The sequence below is a fragment of the Anopheles darlingi genome, chromosome 2 (assembly GCF_943734745.1).
Source record: "Anopheles darlingi chromosome 2, idAnoDarlMG_H_01, whole genome shotgun sequence".
NCBI classification, from domain to species: Eukaryota; Metazoa; Arthropoda; class Insecta; order Diptera; family Culicidae; genus Anopheles; species Anopheles darlingi.
The window spans coordinates 20,085,993-20,100,236 of NC_064874.1; the positions used below are offsets into that span (position 1 = coordinate 20,085,993).

Genomic DNA, 14,244 nt, shown 5'->3' on the forward strand with positions numbered 1-14,244 from the left:
GCAAATAGTTGATATTTGCTTATCCGCAGTTTAGTTACTACTTAGAAGCATTACATTAGGGAGCTTACAATCGACCGGTTTCAGGCCAAAGGAAGCATGGAGGGTGGTCAGGATAAGACGAAAACAGATTAACATATCAATTAGCTCGTCACTAACCATGATGGTGATGGGCGAGTTACATTACGAACGGCATGCAGTTGCAGTTAGTAATAGGTAGTAGTCATGGTAGTAGGCTTCGATCTTAACAACTGCTTCGTTACTGCGTTTTTTCAACTGCCTGCTAGTGCCTATGATTGGTAGCATTTATCGCCCTTCAATTGCATAATCACCGGTTCGTTGGCAACTGTGATAGTGGATGCTTCTAATGCATTTATGCTGCACATGACGGAGAGAGGTCAACGGTAAGAACATGGCAGCTTACCTAGCCTGTCGAGCGACGTCGCGTTCGCGGCTTCCACCGGCTTCGGCCCCGGTTCTGCCCGGTTGCTGTGGTTGCTGCGGCGCCTGCTGCTGCTGCTGCTGCTGCTGGTCCTTGCCGTCGCCGCGCCGCTGCATTTTCGGTTCTGTCGCCAAGATGTCGGTCGGTCACTCAAGACGGAATGGGAAGTAAACACACACACACACTCGGAGCCACGCGCGGGGAATTCAGGATCCGCGGTATCCTTAACACACTTGACACACCCAGGGACTGGTAGGGTTGGGACAACGCTGAAGATCCTTCAAAACACCGTGTTTCATGTACTGATAATACGCCAGCGAGAGAGCAATCTTCTCTGATCAAGCACACACGGATCGTGAATTTCGTCAAGATCCCCTCCGTTCGCTGCACTCGTTACTAAACCAAATGATGGATGATGTTGGGGACCACAGCCTACTACTCCGCGTGGTGGCAGCAATGTTGTTTCTCGCTCTATTGGTACGCACAACAGTAGGTCGTCCTGCGGTCAGGATGAGCAACACACCACATGCACACCAACAACAACAACGCAATCGAGTGATGGCAGGATCGGGTTGATGGTAACTGCATACTTTTTCTGCTGCTTCCCGCTCCGACGATTAGTTTTCACAATGTATTTTGCGCAAAACACTAGGAACTGCACCAAGCTGGACACTATGCGTCCAGCACCACACCACCTTGCACCGGAACCCCTCGTCGAACCGGTGCGAAACCGCACGCACGTTCACGACGCACTTCTCTCACTTCATGGCCATAGACCGGGGGGTTACTCTATTCTGCACGGATCGTACACAGACTCTACCTAGCTAGCACACACTAGAAACACAAACACAAAGACACACACACACACACACACACAGTTCGACACGGCAGATCACTAGCTAATCGCCATTGCTGTGACGGTGATGATGCCGATGATGATGATGGGGATGATCTATTGTTTCGCGGGTTTAATCAGTAGCCCAATCGATGAAGAATCCTTCTCGCATCGAAGGAGACCTTCAGGGAGGATTCACCCTTTGAATGCGGCCTGTGAATGAGCGAGAAAAGGTTGATGCATTAAAGCTAAAGTTTTCCCGATTTTCCAATAACAAAACCCGAACATGAAATCCATTCTACTTCTTTGACCACAACACCGGTTAACGCAGTGTTCCGATGTCCTAAATTTAGTGTCTTTTCAATTTAGTGAAACGAAAAATCACTTTCAAACCCTCCATACCCTCCACGAGCGGACGCAGTTCCACCTCCTTTTGGGGCACACGAAAAGGACCTTTTTATCGCGCGATTTTCCTCTCACCGACACACCGACAGTACGTTGCAATGGTGTTGGTGTGTTTCGGGACACAATAAGGATCTACTTAGTAGGCTGGATATATGACGTGACGGGAAGCGCGCGTGCGATTTTCCTTTCCTCGTGCGGTCAAAGAATCACTTCATTTTCCACAACCAGGACGTTGTTCGGAGTGGTGTATTCACCAACATCGTTTTCCCGGCTGGAAGGACCGCACACAACTACTAGTAGGCACTGCCACTGGTACTGCTGTTCTTGCTTTTGCCTTGAGTTGAATGCTGTGCACTTGGATGGTTCTGTGGGATTTTCTTGGGGTTTTTGAGGATACCCACTCTGGAGTAATCACTGCCGACACGATCCGTCCATCTTTTGGCACAAACGCTATCAAATTAACACACGCACGGAGTTGCAACGTTCCTTTTCGATCGCTCGCGACCCTGCGACCGCTGGCATGCGTGGGAGGGTTGGCCAATTTTCCGCGACTCCAGCAGGGGGGACGAGCACCACCACCACCACCGCCGTCGCCGTCGCCGCAGCAGCAACCGATAGGAACAAAATATCCACCGCCTTCGACACTGCACACCACCGCGGGGAATATCTTTTTGGGAAAACACCTCACACACGCACGCACGCCCGTGAATCCCGCTTGGGTGCAGCAGTTCCAGCCCACATTCAGGAAAAATCGATTTTTCACGAAACGTTTCAGAACGGATTTCTGCAATCTCCTGACACACGTAAAGATGACAGTTTTGTGTTCCAACACGCACACACACACCCCACTAACGCAACCCGTAACTAACACACACGCATCAAATCATCGGCTCGCTCGCTCTGGCCTGTTAGTTTCGGCCTCTGGTTCTCTCTTGCGCTCTGCACCGTACGTACACAGAAGGCGGTAGTCACTAACACAACAGTGCAAGCTTCTGCGAGTGTGTGTTGGTGTAGTCTGGTCGGTGCGGGGGCCGTTAAGATCTGCTCGAGGAAACTGCGGCCTGCAAAGAGAAAGTCGAAACAAAAAGTTAGCAAAAAAAAGGTCCATTACGCGCTTCCGAGTGGTTACACTGACTTCGAATCAATTTAGAAATAGCGTCTTTTGATTATTTAACTTAATTTACGGCCCATTTCACGTTGCGTATGCCACCAACTACTGCTACTCGAATAAGTGCTCGATTTTCGCGAGTTTTCTTGCTGTTTTTCCCCTTCCTCCATGCATTTGCATGCGGCCCTTTTTCTTGCGTGCTGGGAAATGGCACAATTTCCCTCGGTTAGTCCTCCCCCCTCCCCCTTCTTCTCCAGCCAGAACCACCGTTGATCGTTAAGCTGTTTTTGGCGTGGCGTCCGTATAAGTGTTGTTCGACGAATTATGCGCCAGTCAAGGTCCTCTGTGCAAAAAGCAACCGGACAAAGTGTACCCAGGAAACAACGCTCTGGCTAAAGCCGCACAAACCATTCCCCATCGACAGGGCTATTATCGGAAATGGTCCTTAAAAAAAGGTCTTGCGTACACGATCCATGTCTCCTCGACGTTCACGACATCGCCTAGCCCATTCAACGTTTTGCCATCCGCTTCCTCCTTCCTTCATCATTAAACGTTTCATTCATGCATATCAGTGTGACGAAGCAGACCAGGCGACTGCCAGGCTAAAACCTTGTGTGTCTGTGGCGCAGATGTGAAACATGCACCTCGTTGACTACCCCACGTACCTATTACCTTCGCTTCCATGATCACGGACCGGACGAACTGAACTGAACGGAACTGAACCGAACCAGACCAATGGATGGATCCAGGTAATGTGGCTGAAGATGCTGATGGTTCGACGAAGCAATGGCATCATAAAATTTGTAATCAATCGAGAGGAAAATTCATCAAACGGTTGAAAACGGAGCAGCAGCGAGCAGCGATCACTGGGTCCGGGTGCACAAAGAGGCAACATTAAAGCACACATTCCCGAAGCGAAAACCTGGCGCGAGAATCCGATCAATGAAACGATAGATAGAATCTCTTGAATGAGATCCTACTGTCCACCAACACCGAACGGACGGAACTATCCCTTATCTAGTTTGTTTAAACCAAGCACTAGACACAGCCCCACAAAACCTTGAAGCCAAAAAACATAGAGAAAAATTAAAAATAGTGTTCCAGGAACACGTGTGGCGCCATCCGTGACCACCCGGAGCGGGATGGTAGAGAGAGAGGGAGAGAAAGCACTGAAGCCATGGAACGGGACGGGTTCTTCGTCTGGCAGAAGGCCATAGAGCGAAAGATGCCAAAGAGCAGCACTTGGGAAGTTGCTGCTTTTGGAGGAAGCGGCACAAAACGTCAGCCTTCGAGAACCCCACCCGGGCCGGGATCGCCTAATGAATGAAGCGAACGCAGCACCCAGAGTGCCGGTCAAGGTCCAGGTGTATACACCGTGGACAAACAGCGCTGCTGGAGAAGTGAGACAGACACTGGAAAATAAACAAAAACTGCAGCCGATGAAGGAGGAGATTGTTGGCTGTTGTATCAACACACAACTACTGCTTGCCTGGCGTGCAGTGGAAGGAAGTGGGAAAATTTCCCAGCATTTCTTCCAAAGTCCGCAGCCATCCCTATGCCGTGCGCCGTCGTGTGGTAATTGGTGGAAAATCGTAGGAAATGGTTTTCACTCACAGTGCGCCGTGCTTTGATGTAAAACAACCACGGCACTGCTAACGCACACTACACTTCCCCCCACTGCAGCCAATTGGAATCCGTAATTGGTTTCAAATGAATAAACAAAAGCATCTAGGAAAGCAGTGGATATAGGGAAAAATTTGGAGAAAATTAATTGTTTCCTCGCACAATCGTACGATTGATTGGATTCCGTTCTTCGGAAAATGTTTAGACAGTTAAATGTAACACCAAGCAAGACATCCTAAACTGAATGCCTGGTTGCTATAGATACCATAGATGCACCTAGAGTGTATACCATCGGCTGCACGATGAAATACGATTCAACGAGGCCCAACAGGTCGATTCATCAAGATAAAGAGGTTGACCATGGTGGTACACCTTAAGCGAAGCATCAGGTTATGTATTGGACATGTACCACATGGTCTACCAGCAAGAGCCAGCGAAGGGGGAAATACTTTATCCTAGGAATCAATCTCCTTCCGAAACTCATGCACACAAAACGCCACATTTCGTGAAGAGCTTCACCGAGAAGAACTGAGAGTACTGTCTGCAATTTTCTGTCCGCTCTTTGCTCCTTGCAGCAGCAGCATATTCCGCTTATGGCTGTGCATAGCCTGTGCTGGTGCTGGGTAAATTGAGCGGGGTAAAGTGGGTGTAATAGATAACAAAGAACCCAGCAGAACCTAGGAGAACATCGGAGTTCGGAGTGCACAGGGTAATGAAAGGACGAGATTGGTTCCATTTACCGGTGTGTCTCTTTCTTTCATCTTCGGTCCTTGCATCCTTCTCATTGTAACTAACAGTGTAACAGGTTCGGTCATGTCGACGACGAGGACGACGGCTATGTGGACATTGATTGTGCAGCTTCAAGCGGGCAAAGCAGGTGAATCATACACTGTTCCATGTTTCGACACGAATCAAATATCATTGCATTCTGATCCACTCAATCAACGACTGAGTTAACATTACCCTTTTGCTACCCTTTGTTTTGTCAAGATATTGAATTTTACTTAGCAAAATGTACACCAGAGAACCGTCCCTCGTAAGACAATTGCATGATAGATGGCTTTTTATAAACCCTTCTAGCGTTCGCAACTCACTCAAGCATTCATGATGCACCACCATAGTCTGGCTCGATGGATCTATGAATGAACAATAGAATTGATGGACTGCTGCAAAACCGGACATTGTCGGTGTGCGTGTACCGGAAGCCTTTCCTTTTCTCTGAGTCCCCCCCTCTTTCGGAAGCCTATGGAGCAAACAATGTTACGCAGCGCCCTTTCTTCCAGCAGTGATGATGACTAACGGAGAAGGAGTGTCCCCAAATAGGCGATCGAACAACTGATCAAAGTGTAACGCATACACAACGATCGAAGTAAGACGAGACGGTATTTCTCCGATATCAACCCCATCGCCTGGCTGCGGGTCGTAGGGGTCAATAGGAACCGAAACTAGAAGAAGCAGCAACGTAGAAATAGTATGAGGGTATAAACAAACATAGAGCAGCGCCGTGGACCCGCGGTTCCAACTCGATCAAGCGAGAGTACTGTTATAAGGCGATTGGTTGTTGCTATCAACGTTCCTTCACGCATTACGAACACGAATCAAGCCGCTTCAGGTCCGTATAGCAGCCAGCCAGCCAGCCAGCCAGTCAGCAGACACTAACACACATGACTCGCGGCTCGCATAAGCCCCGCAGATCGGTTGCAACCACAAACTCAATCAGCGTGACATCAAACAAACAAACCAAACCTCCTCCCGTCGCACACCGGCTCCGTCCATCCACATCTCTGTCTGGTGTCTGGTAGGGGACCGCTGTTAGCGGAAGATCCCGGGGCACCGCCGCTGAAGACGATGCTGTCTACGCATGCGTATCGAGCGATTGCGTAATCGGTTTAAGAATTCAAACGCGCCCGGGGGAAAGGGGGTTGGATGGCACCAGCGGTGTGGGACCAGTGTGTGCCAGCAGGTATGTTATTTGCTTACTCGAGAAGCAGTCTCCCTCGGGCTGCCCTGCTACCATCGGCGCAAAACGGTAAGTCCAGTCGCGATAATGATGATAATGAAGCACCGTTGGTGTGGCTGTGGGGAAGAGGAGCGGGAGGGGGGAGGGGGAGAGACGCGCAAATGCGTACCCCCCTTGCTGGGCTGGACACCCTTTTGATAACGTATCCGCCACGCTTTATATGTAGCTTGTTACTTAGCTGCTGAGCGGTTCTTATAAGAGCTTAATCCGGATTGACTGCTACGCGCGCTTCTCTCTTTGACAACGATGTTGTTTAATGACAAGCAGCGTGTAATGGAGGAGGGTGCGGCGACACTTATGATCCGCAAAGAGAGGGTGTCACGTCCGCAACACTATCAGTAATTCATTTGGGGCGATAATTATGCGCTCGATTTGCCTCACTTTTTTGGGGGAAGATAACGAAAAACCGATGCATGTGAAGAGAGTTAGGAAACGAAGAATTTGATGAGATGATGAGAACACCGATTAGGCACCATCACAAACTTTATGTTCGTTATAAAGACCATAAAAAGTTTTGAGTTCGAAAAGATTTAGAACCATGTACAAAAGATGGAACATTTCCTCATCCAACAAATGTTGCAGACAGAATCCATTAATACATGATATTGGTGCTACTAAATTGTGCTTCTGCAAATGTTTCGTTGCTGAGCTATTGTGATACCAGATGAAACTTCAACATCACCAACGTCAAACTTTCCAGTTATTGAAAGAAGAACTGGAATATAGTTGATACGATACTACCATGTCGATACCATTATTCCATCATTAATTCAGCCAACCGTGTCGTTTCTTTCTATTTGAACGAATTATCAAGATTTTGAGGACTGGGCTGTTCGCCCCCAAAATAATCATCTGACTTAAAGGACTGCTTTTTTCCTTTGTTTTCATTACCAATGCAAGGGTGGAATACTAATGTACGAAGCTTACGGATACCCTCAGAAACTTTGTGAAATGCTATCATACCGCTACCTTCTTCACTGGAGATCTTCTTCTCGATTGTCCAAGTAGTTTGCCACTCCTGATCAGAACTTTCAGAGGACGATTTCTATTGAGTGCATTAGAATTTCAACACATTGACAGATTGCCTTCAGTAAATCTATAGAGCATCGAAGACCGAATTAGAAACATCAAAAATTTCTATGTGGGATTGAGCTGCCAAAAAACTGTGTCACATTTTTCTCCCATTCCTCTTCCCCATCCCAGGGTAATCTCATTATCTGCGTGCGTGAGTTGCCGGTTAACACCTCGTACACACGACCGTACCATAAAAGCGACTAGCGCAGCAAGGCCCCAACTACCAGACAAGATACATATTTACCTGGAAGCTGATAACGAGGCGTGCTGCTGATGTCTTGCGGATTTACCCAGAAATGGTAGAATTAGTTGATAGCATTGCCTCCTCCCGGTGACATTGACGGTTGTTTCGTGCTGCGGTGGTTGTCGGAGGCACAAACATCGAACAGTAGTAGTCACCTTGACCAATCTGCTCTTTGTTAAATGCGATAACTTTTTTCTATTTTACGGCACACCGTTACGTGGCAGTATCCACAGAGAGAGAAAGAGAGAGAGAGAGAGAGAGAGAGAGAGAGAGAGAGAGAGAGAGAGAGAGAGAGAGAAGGGTGAGAGATGCGTGAGCTATGACTGGGTGTGGTCACAATAAAAGGGAAAACATAGAAGCATGATGCCGTAATAATGATACAAAGTACGAGGCAATATTAATGTCACAATCATCACCCCAACTTTTCTCTCGTGTTAACAACCCACCCAACCGACCGAAACCAATCCCGGGGGCAAATTAAACGCACACCTAAACTCAAGGAGCTAATCAGGAGTAAAAGACGAGCTGGTGCCCGTACCTTCTCATGCTAAGAAACGAAGGAGGGCTGCTTGCTCGCTAGAGCAGTCTAATCTTTGCAGCCGCGCAGGTGACTGATAACACGAAACCTTCGCCACTTATCCTGCCTTCCTGTCCGGCCGCAACTCGCTCGTTCGTTCGTTCGTTTTATCTTGCCCTAGCCATGGGCGGTGCTTTACGATCGATCGAGACCCCAACAACCATCGTCATGCACGCCACTGTGACTGACTCACGCTGATAATCGGTCGGTTCGGTTCGGTCAGGTGAACGGGCCGTCATTTCTCTTACCACCTGCGGCTGCTGCTATATTGCTACGTGCTGGGGAGTGTGTAAATGGAACGAACAGCATAAACAACTACAACGTACAACGCTATGTATGCCGCGGCCACAACAGGTGTTGTCGACCGGTGTTGTGTTGTGGCCAGTGCATCTCTCGCATCGCGATCCCACCTTTCATCGCCACCCCATCGAGCGCGATCAAGAGGCACCAAGCTCCTATACCTCGCCCCTCTCTCCTGCTGTTGATGATGCTGATCGATGACCGGTTTTCCGCGGGCGGCTGTTTTATGTGGGGCCAAAGTAGAGCGCGGATCAATGGAACGGGATTTATTTGCGAACCGATTTAGAGCAGCCCAGAAGGGGGAAGGAAGGGGTGGGAGGGGGCGAATTTAGCCGGATACTCTTCCTAGCCCCGCAACCTCTTAAGCACCATTCGCACGAAGGTCGCTCTGAGGGTCCGGCGGCGCTCTTGGTGTAAAAGATACACCATTTGGTGGCGGTGATTGTGCATTTCCCAACCGCGGCTATGAGCGTGAATCTTCACGACGTTGCAAAGGGCATTGTATGCAGAGAGGAAACTGCGATGGAACCACACCGGAACCATGCTTCGCTGATGCATGCGCCACTCGAAATGACGAGTGCTGCGATCGTTTCGCAACCAACGATGAATCATCATCAATGTAGAAGGAAGGTTTTTCCCACAAGAAGCTGCGAAAGACACTCGGGACTTTTGGCGCAAATTTTAAGACCATATTTGCCAGACTGTACTACCTTTGAACCTGAAGTCATGGTCAATCCATACCCCATTCTTCGGCAAGATCGTTGTGCCGATGGAAAAGATATTACCGACGGAGGGGCGAAACAAAAAAAAACCGGCTCTTAATGGGACAAGTTTGCGAATGTCTGGCGGTGGAATGGTGGCGAGTGCGTACCGGTGGTCGATGAGTCATGCGTGCTAGCTTGGGATAGAAGAAACCTCCAAATGCCAGTACCGGCGCGCTCGCACGGAGATGAATTCGATCTTAGTTGGCTTCATCATATCCGAACCATCTTCCGTTCGTTCGGGTTGGGAGGTATTTTTTCTGGTTTTATGCTGAACCACAGTTTAATGTGTCCCTTAAATGGAACCGCCAACGGAATCCGTAGGCCGTAACCTCTTCCAGCATCCGGCGAACGATGGCGATGAATCAGCCCCCGTTTTTTTTTTGTTTTTTGAAGAATAAGATAATCCCCGTTCTTAAAGAGCAATGTTTGCGTGTGATTTTGAACTTACCGGCCGATAATTACACCCACTGGTACGTGGCGCTGGCTTCATGGAGGGTTCGCTAAATTTTCCAACTGCATTTCTGTGTTTCGATGATGCGATCATTTCCCAACGATCGATTGTTCGTCAAAAAAAGTAGCGTTGAGGAAATGCTCCCCAGAAATTATTCCCGATCCAAGGCCCCACATCGAAGTCGCGCTACCACACGCACACACACAAATGCACACACATTTCGAACCGTTTCGAGCACTCTCTCGTTCTCACTCACTCGCCCGTTCGAAGCGATAGCTTCGTCTCGTCTCTTTCTCGGCTAGCCCAAAAAAGCAGCTCGATCTTCTATTTGCTGGGGACTACGATGAACCAGCCCCCGAGTTTCGCGATTCAAACTCCGAGTTCTGCACAATTTTTCACTTCAATCCTTGCGTGAAGAAACTAGTTTTCGACTCCCATCACCCTCGCTTCAACCCCTACTCCCGTACTCGCCCATTCAACCCGAACCGGAGACCCTTAGGACCCCCGAAACGGGCGGGGGAGGTCTCGCAGCTGGAAATGTCTCCGTACGCCGAAATTGACCGGGAGGGACGAAAAGATGGCCAAACACTTGCGAAACGCGACGCGATATCGTGAAAAACACTCGGGAAGGAACACCCGTTTTCCAGACGCACCCCCGGGGACCCGGACAATATTAAGCACCTCCACCACTCGCCACAGCCGTTTTTTCACAAGATTTTCGGCCCAGCACACCGAAAGAAGCCGCGGATGAGTTCACACGATTCTATCCATTATGTGCAGACAGGATTGACGATTTACCTTGGCGATTTACACACGGAAAAGGATCCACAAAGGCGCTAAGGTTTGGGCCTCAAAACGCTCTGCCTCCTTTGCGGAAATGCCTCCGACCACAATTTTCTCTCGCCCTAGACTCTACGCTTTCGAGTAGTTTTTCGACAATTCTTCGAGCAGTAACTGTCAAGGGCTGTGGTGAATTTCGCATGTGCTCGACTTGGCGGGTATCATCGAAAAAGAAGAAGAAGAATGGCTGCATCGAACAGCACAGGAGCCAGGATAAAAGATACAATCAACTGTTTTTTTAATCCTATTGAGCGTGGTCGGCGCTCTAGACCCGGCGGCGAAATTTAATGCGGAATTCTGCCTGCTTCTTCTTGCGTGGAATTTATTTGCCTTCTTCTTCTTTTTGGATGATAGCCGCTAAGTCGAGCAGTTGATCAGCGTAATTCAAGCTCGTGCGAAATTCACCACAACCCTGATTGACAGTTACTGCTCGAAAAGTGCGAGCCCCTTTTGCAACAACAACAACACAGCGCTCGAAAGACGAAAAACGGGAGGAAAGTTTGAATCTCAGCAAACGTTGGCGTTGGATTTGGAGTTTCGGTGAAAAATCGGCGAAGAAGTGCTTCAACTCCAGTGCAAAATGGAAGGCAGACAAACGCCCAACAACGAAGAGCAGCTTGTTATTTTCCTCAAGATTATACAAGGTAAAACCCCGTGCTTTCCTCGCCCCTTGTAGACTTCTAACTGTTTTCACGGGATTTCGCTTCCAGGAATACGGTTCCACCAGGATAAACCCTCGCGGAAGATTGCATTGATCGCCTCGCTGGATCACACCACCCTGAACACAATCAGCCGGCGTCCGATCACACCGGGTGGCGGATCGGCTTCCTTCAATGCAAGCATCGTCTGGGCGTGCGATCGATTCTCGGTGAAGCGCATGAAAACCACAAACCAACCGATAAAACTGGACTGCTTCGAATCGCTACCCGACGGTCGCCGGTCCCTCGTGGGCAGTGTCGTTATACCGCTCCGTTCCGTTCCGGTTGTTCCGTTGATCAGGACGAAGCAAATTCAACCTCGCTGGTATCGACTGATCGGGATCGAGACTGAACGCTGGAGACAACGCAAACCGGAACTACAGCTCCTCGTCATGATCACCGATCCTCGCTACCTGCAAACGGACGATGGCAAGGATTCATCCACAGGCGACGAGCTGAGCGAGGAAAGACAGGAAACGACCATCTTCACAAATCCCAGCGCTACGCGGCTACCGGAGGCAGTTGAGCTGCTGGAAGATCGTGGCCTATTGCAAGTTGGCAACCGCGATAAGGATACCGATCTGTTTCTGCTAGAAATCGTACTCAAGTGTGGTCGACACCTGGACCGGCTGGCCCCGGGCGAAAACACATTTCAGCTGCGCTACCGATTGCTCGGTGACCATTATGGACCGGTGGCCGAAAGGAAGGAAAAAGGTTCGGCCGTATTTACGGTGCAGGAGAAAATATCCATCAACGTGCGCAGCTCAATAGCAGCGCTGGGGCACTTTTTGTGCGATGATTTCAAGATTGCGGTCGATGTGTTGCGTGAAGATCGTGAACGACTCGAGGGAGAAGACCCGGTGAGGACCCCCGTGGGAACGACGGTGATTGACTTTGTAAATTTTTTAGTGGAAAAGGATCTGCCGGCATTTAAGGAAAAATATGGCCCACATAATGACACGCTGGCGGCCGTACGCATCTTCCCAATTCAAAACATCGAACGTCTTGAGGCAGATGGAGGAACAGGTGATCAAGGCGATGAGCTCCAGGTGGAACCGTCGTTGAAGTGTAAGTTTTCTCTTCGGTTCCTGGGAAGCGATATTTCTTGTGCCGCAGAAGGATCGAGTGAAATCAAGCAGCCCACCTCCAGTCCAATGGATGATGGCGATTGCGAGATGATGGTTTTTAGTACGATGCAGGAGAAACCGTCGAAAACATCCATTGAGGAACCAACAAAAGATATGGAAGCCCAGTATTCAGAACCGAAACATCCGACCGAGCAAACCAAAGAAACAAGCGAGCGACACGAGAAAGTCGATATCGATACGATCCTTTTAACCGCCGAACAGGATTTGCGTGATATAAGACGCACCTTTGCCTTTTCTGTCGCTATCGGTGGTGTTAAGTTTAACGTAAATCCATCGGCCGGCATGTGGCAGTTAACCTTGCAGCACCCGAAGGCTGATACACCGTTCACAAGGACTGTGCTGGAGCTACTCCCGGAAACGATTGCTCCCTCGGATCGTATAGAGTTTGGCGATGTGGCACTTAAGCTATTGTTTTCCACCCTTCCGGACGGTATACTTGCCACTATCGGATCCGAACCATCAAAGCTAACACTTAACGGTCCCCACGGTCTCTACGCATACGCCTGGTTGGACAACGGCAGTCTGCTCGTCGGAACACGCGAAAAGCGATCGAGCGGAGTGGTAGTGTTGGTGAATGATTCGGGCGAAAGCATAGCGATCGCATCCGTAACCTGTACCCTGGAGGAAGTGGGACTAAACTACAACAGCCAACTACGTCCCGCGCAACCATCCCGAAAGCCTTCTTCGCACACCATACCCTCCAAGCAAGGCGCAGCATGCCAACATCACACTACCGGACGACCGTTCGATGAAACAATCGCCTACTATCTACTCGAGGAACAGAAAGAATGGATGCGCAAGGAGCGCGAACGGTTCGCACAGGAGCTGCGCGAAAAGGAGGTCGAACATCTCGAGAAGCTAACCCGTGATTGGAAGGCCAAGCAGAGCAGAGATGAAAAACTGTTGGCCGATCATTTGGCACATGCGGAAACCCTAGTGTCGACGCTGGAAGAAGCACGCCGTACTCTGGAAGGACGGTACCATGGACCCGAGCACGATGCGCGTGTACAACAGCAGGAGAACCAATTTCATCAGCAACTAACGGCGATACGGGCCAAAGCAATTCGATTACAGCAGGAGGCCGAATGCCAAATCGAAGCAACGCGCAAACAGTGCCTAGAGATGCAGGATCAATTGGCTGAACAAACGTACCAGCACCAGTTGCTTCTAGAGAAGAACCGCGCGTTGCAGATGGAGCTTGACGAGGAGCGAGAGCGATGGGCGAAGGAAGAGGAAGGATTACGGCGAGCACTTGATGAAACGGCACAATCGAAGACCTACTACAAGGAGCAGTGGGCTAAATTAACACGGGAGCTGCATCAGCTGCGCCAGGAGCTTGCCGTCTCGCGCACACCGTACTACCAGTCCTCAACATCCCTCGTCAAGCGACCTAAGAAACCCTCGCCGAGGAAAACTCCATCCACGATGACGAATTTTGAACGCTAATTGTGTCTCCAAAAAAAATTTGTTCTCCCAAAAAAAACCTTAAAATAAGATGTGTTTTTGTACCGCTACTCTCTCGATAAGACTGATTTAGGATGTAAAAGAATATGATCGAAATCGAGGGCAGTTTTTAAATTGTTAAGCTATTGTGATACTTAGACGCCCAGTGTGTATAGACCAATAAAGATGTGTTGTTTGCTATGGAATTTTTGTTCCGTACTATCCAGGGTAAGTACCCACGAGTTTTATTGTATGAAGAAATTTGAACTTTCAAA

The 14,244-nt window shown here is 49.2% G+C and overlaps 2 protein-coding genes across 13 annotated transcripts in view; one reads left to right on the forward strand and one right to left on the reverse strand.

Moving 5' to 3' along the window:
• LOC125948872 (casein kinase I) overlaps positions 1–10,748 on the reverse strand; it is a 78,571-nt gene extending 67,823 nt beyond the window's left edge. For 3 of the 12 annotated variants that reach the window (XM_049675385.1, XM_049675384.1, XM_049675382.1), the window contains exons 1-2: positions 2,363–2,519; positions 422–1,487 (exon numbers count right to left, since the gene is read on the reverse strand). In XM_049675385.1, the coding sequence (XP_049531342.1) occupies positions 422–555 (134 nt within the window). In that variant the 5' untranslated portion in view covers positions 556–1,487; positions 2,363–2,519. Of the gene's footprint in view, positions 1–421; positions 1,488–2,080; positions 2,104–2,150; positions 2,176–2,362; positions 2,520–10,521 lie in introns of those variants that run through there. The other 9 variants (XM_049675393.1, XM_049675387.1, XM_049675375.1 and 6 more) reach the window with 7 other exon arrangements.
• A 468-nt stretch (positions 10,749–11,216) lies between these two features.
• LOC125948833 (uncharacterized) lies at positions 11,217–14,141 on the forward strand. The gene is made up of 2 exons (XM_049675302.1): positions 11,217–11,324; positions 11,391–14,141. The coding sequence occupies exons 1-2, from the start codon at positions 11,261–11,263 to the stop codon at positions 13,970–13,972; spliced, it is 2,646 nt and encodes an 881-aa protein (XP_049531259.1). The 5' UTR covers positions 11,217–11,260; the 3' UTR covers positions 13,973–14,141.
• Positions 14,142–14,244: the final 103 nt, after the last annotated feature.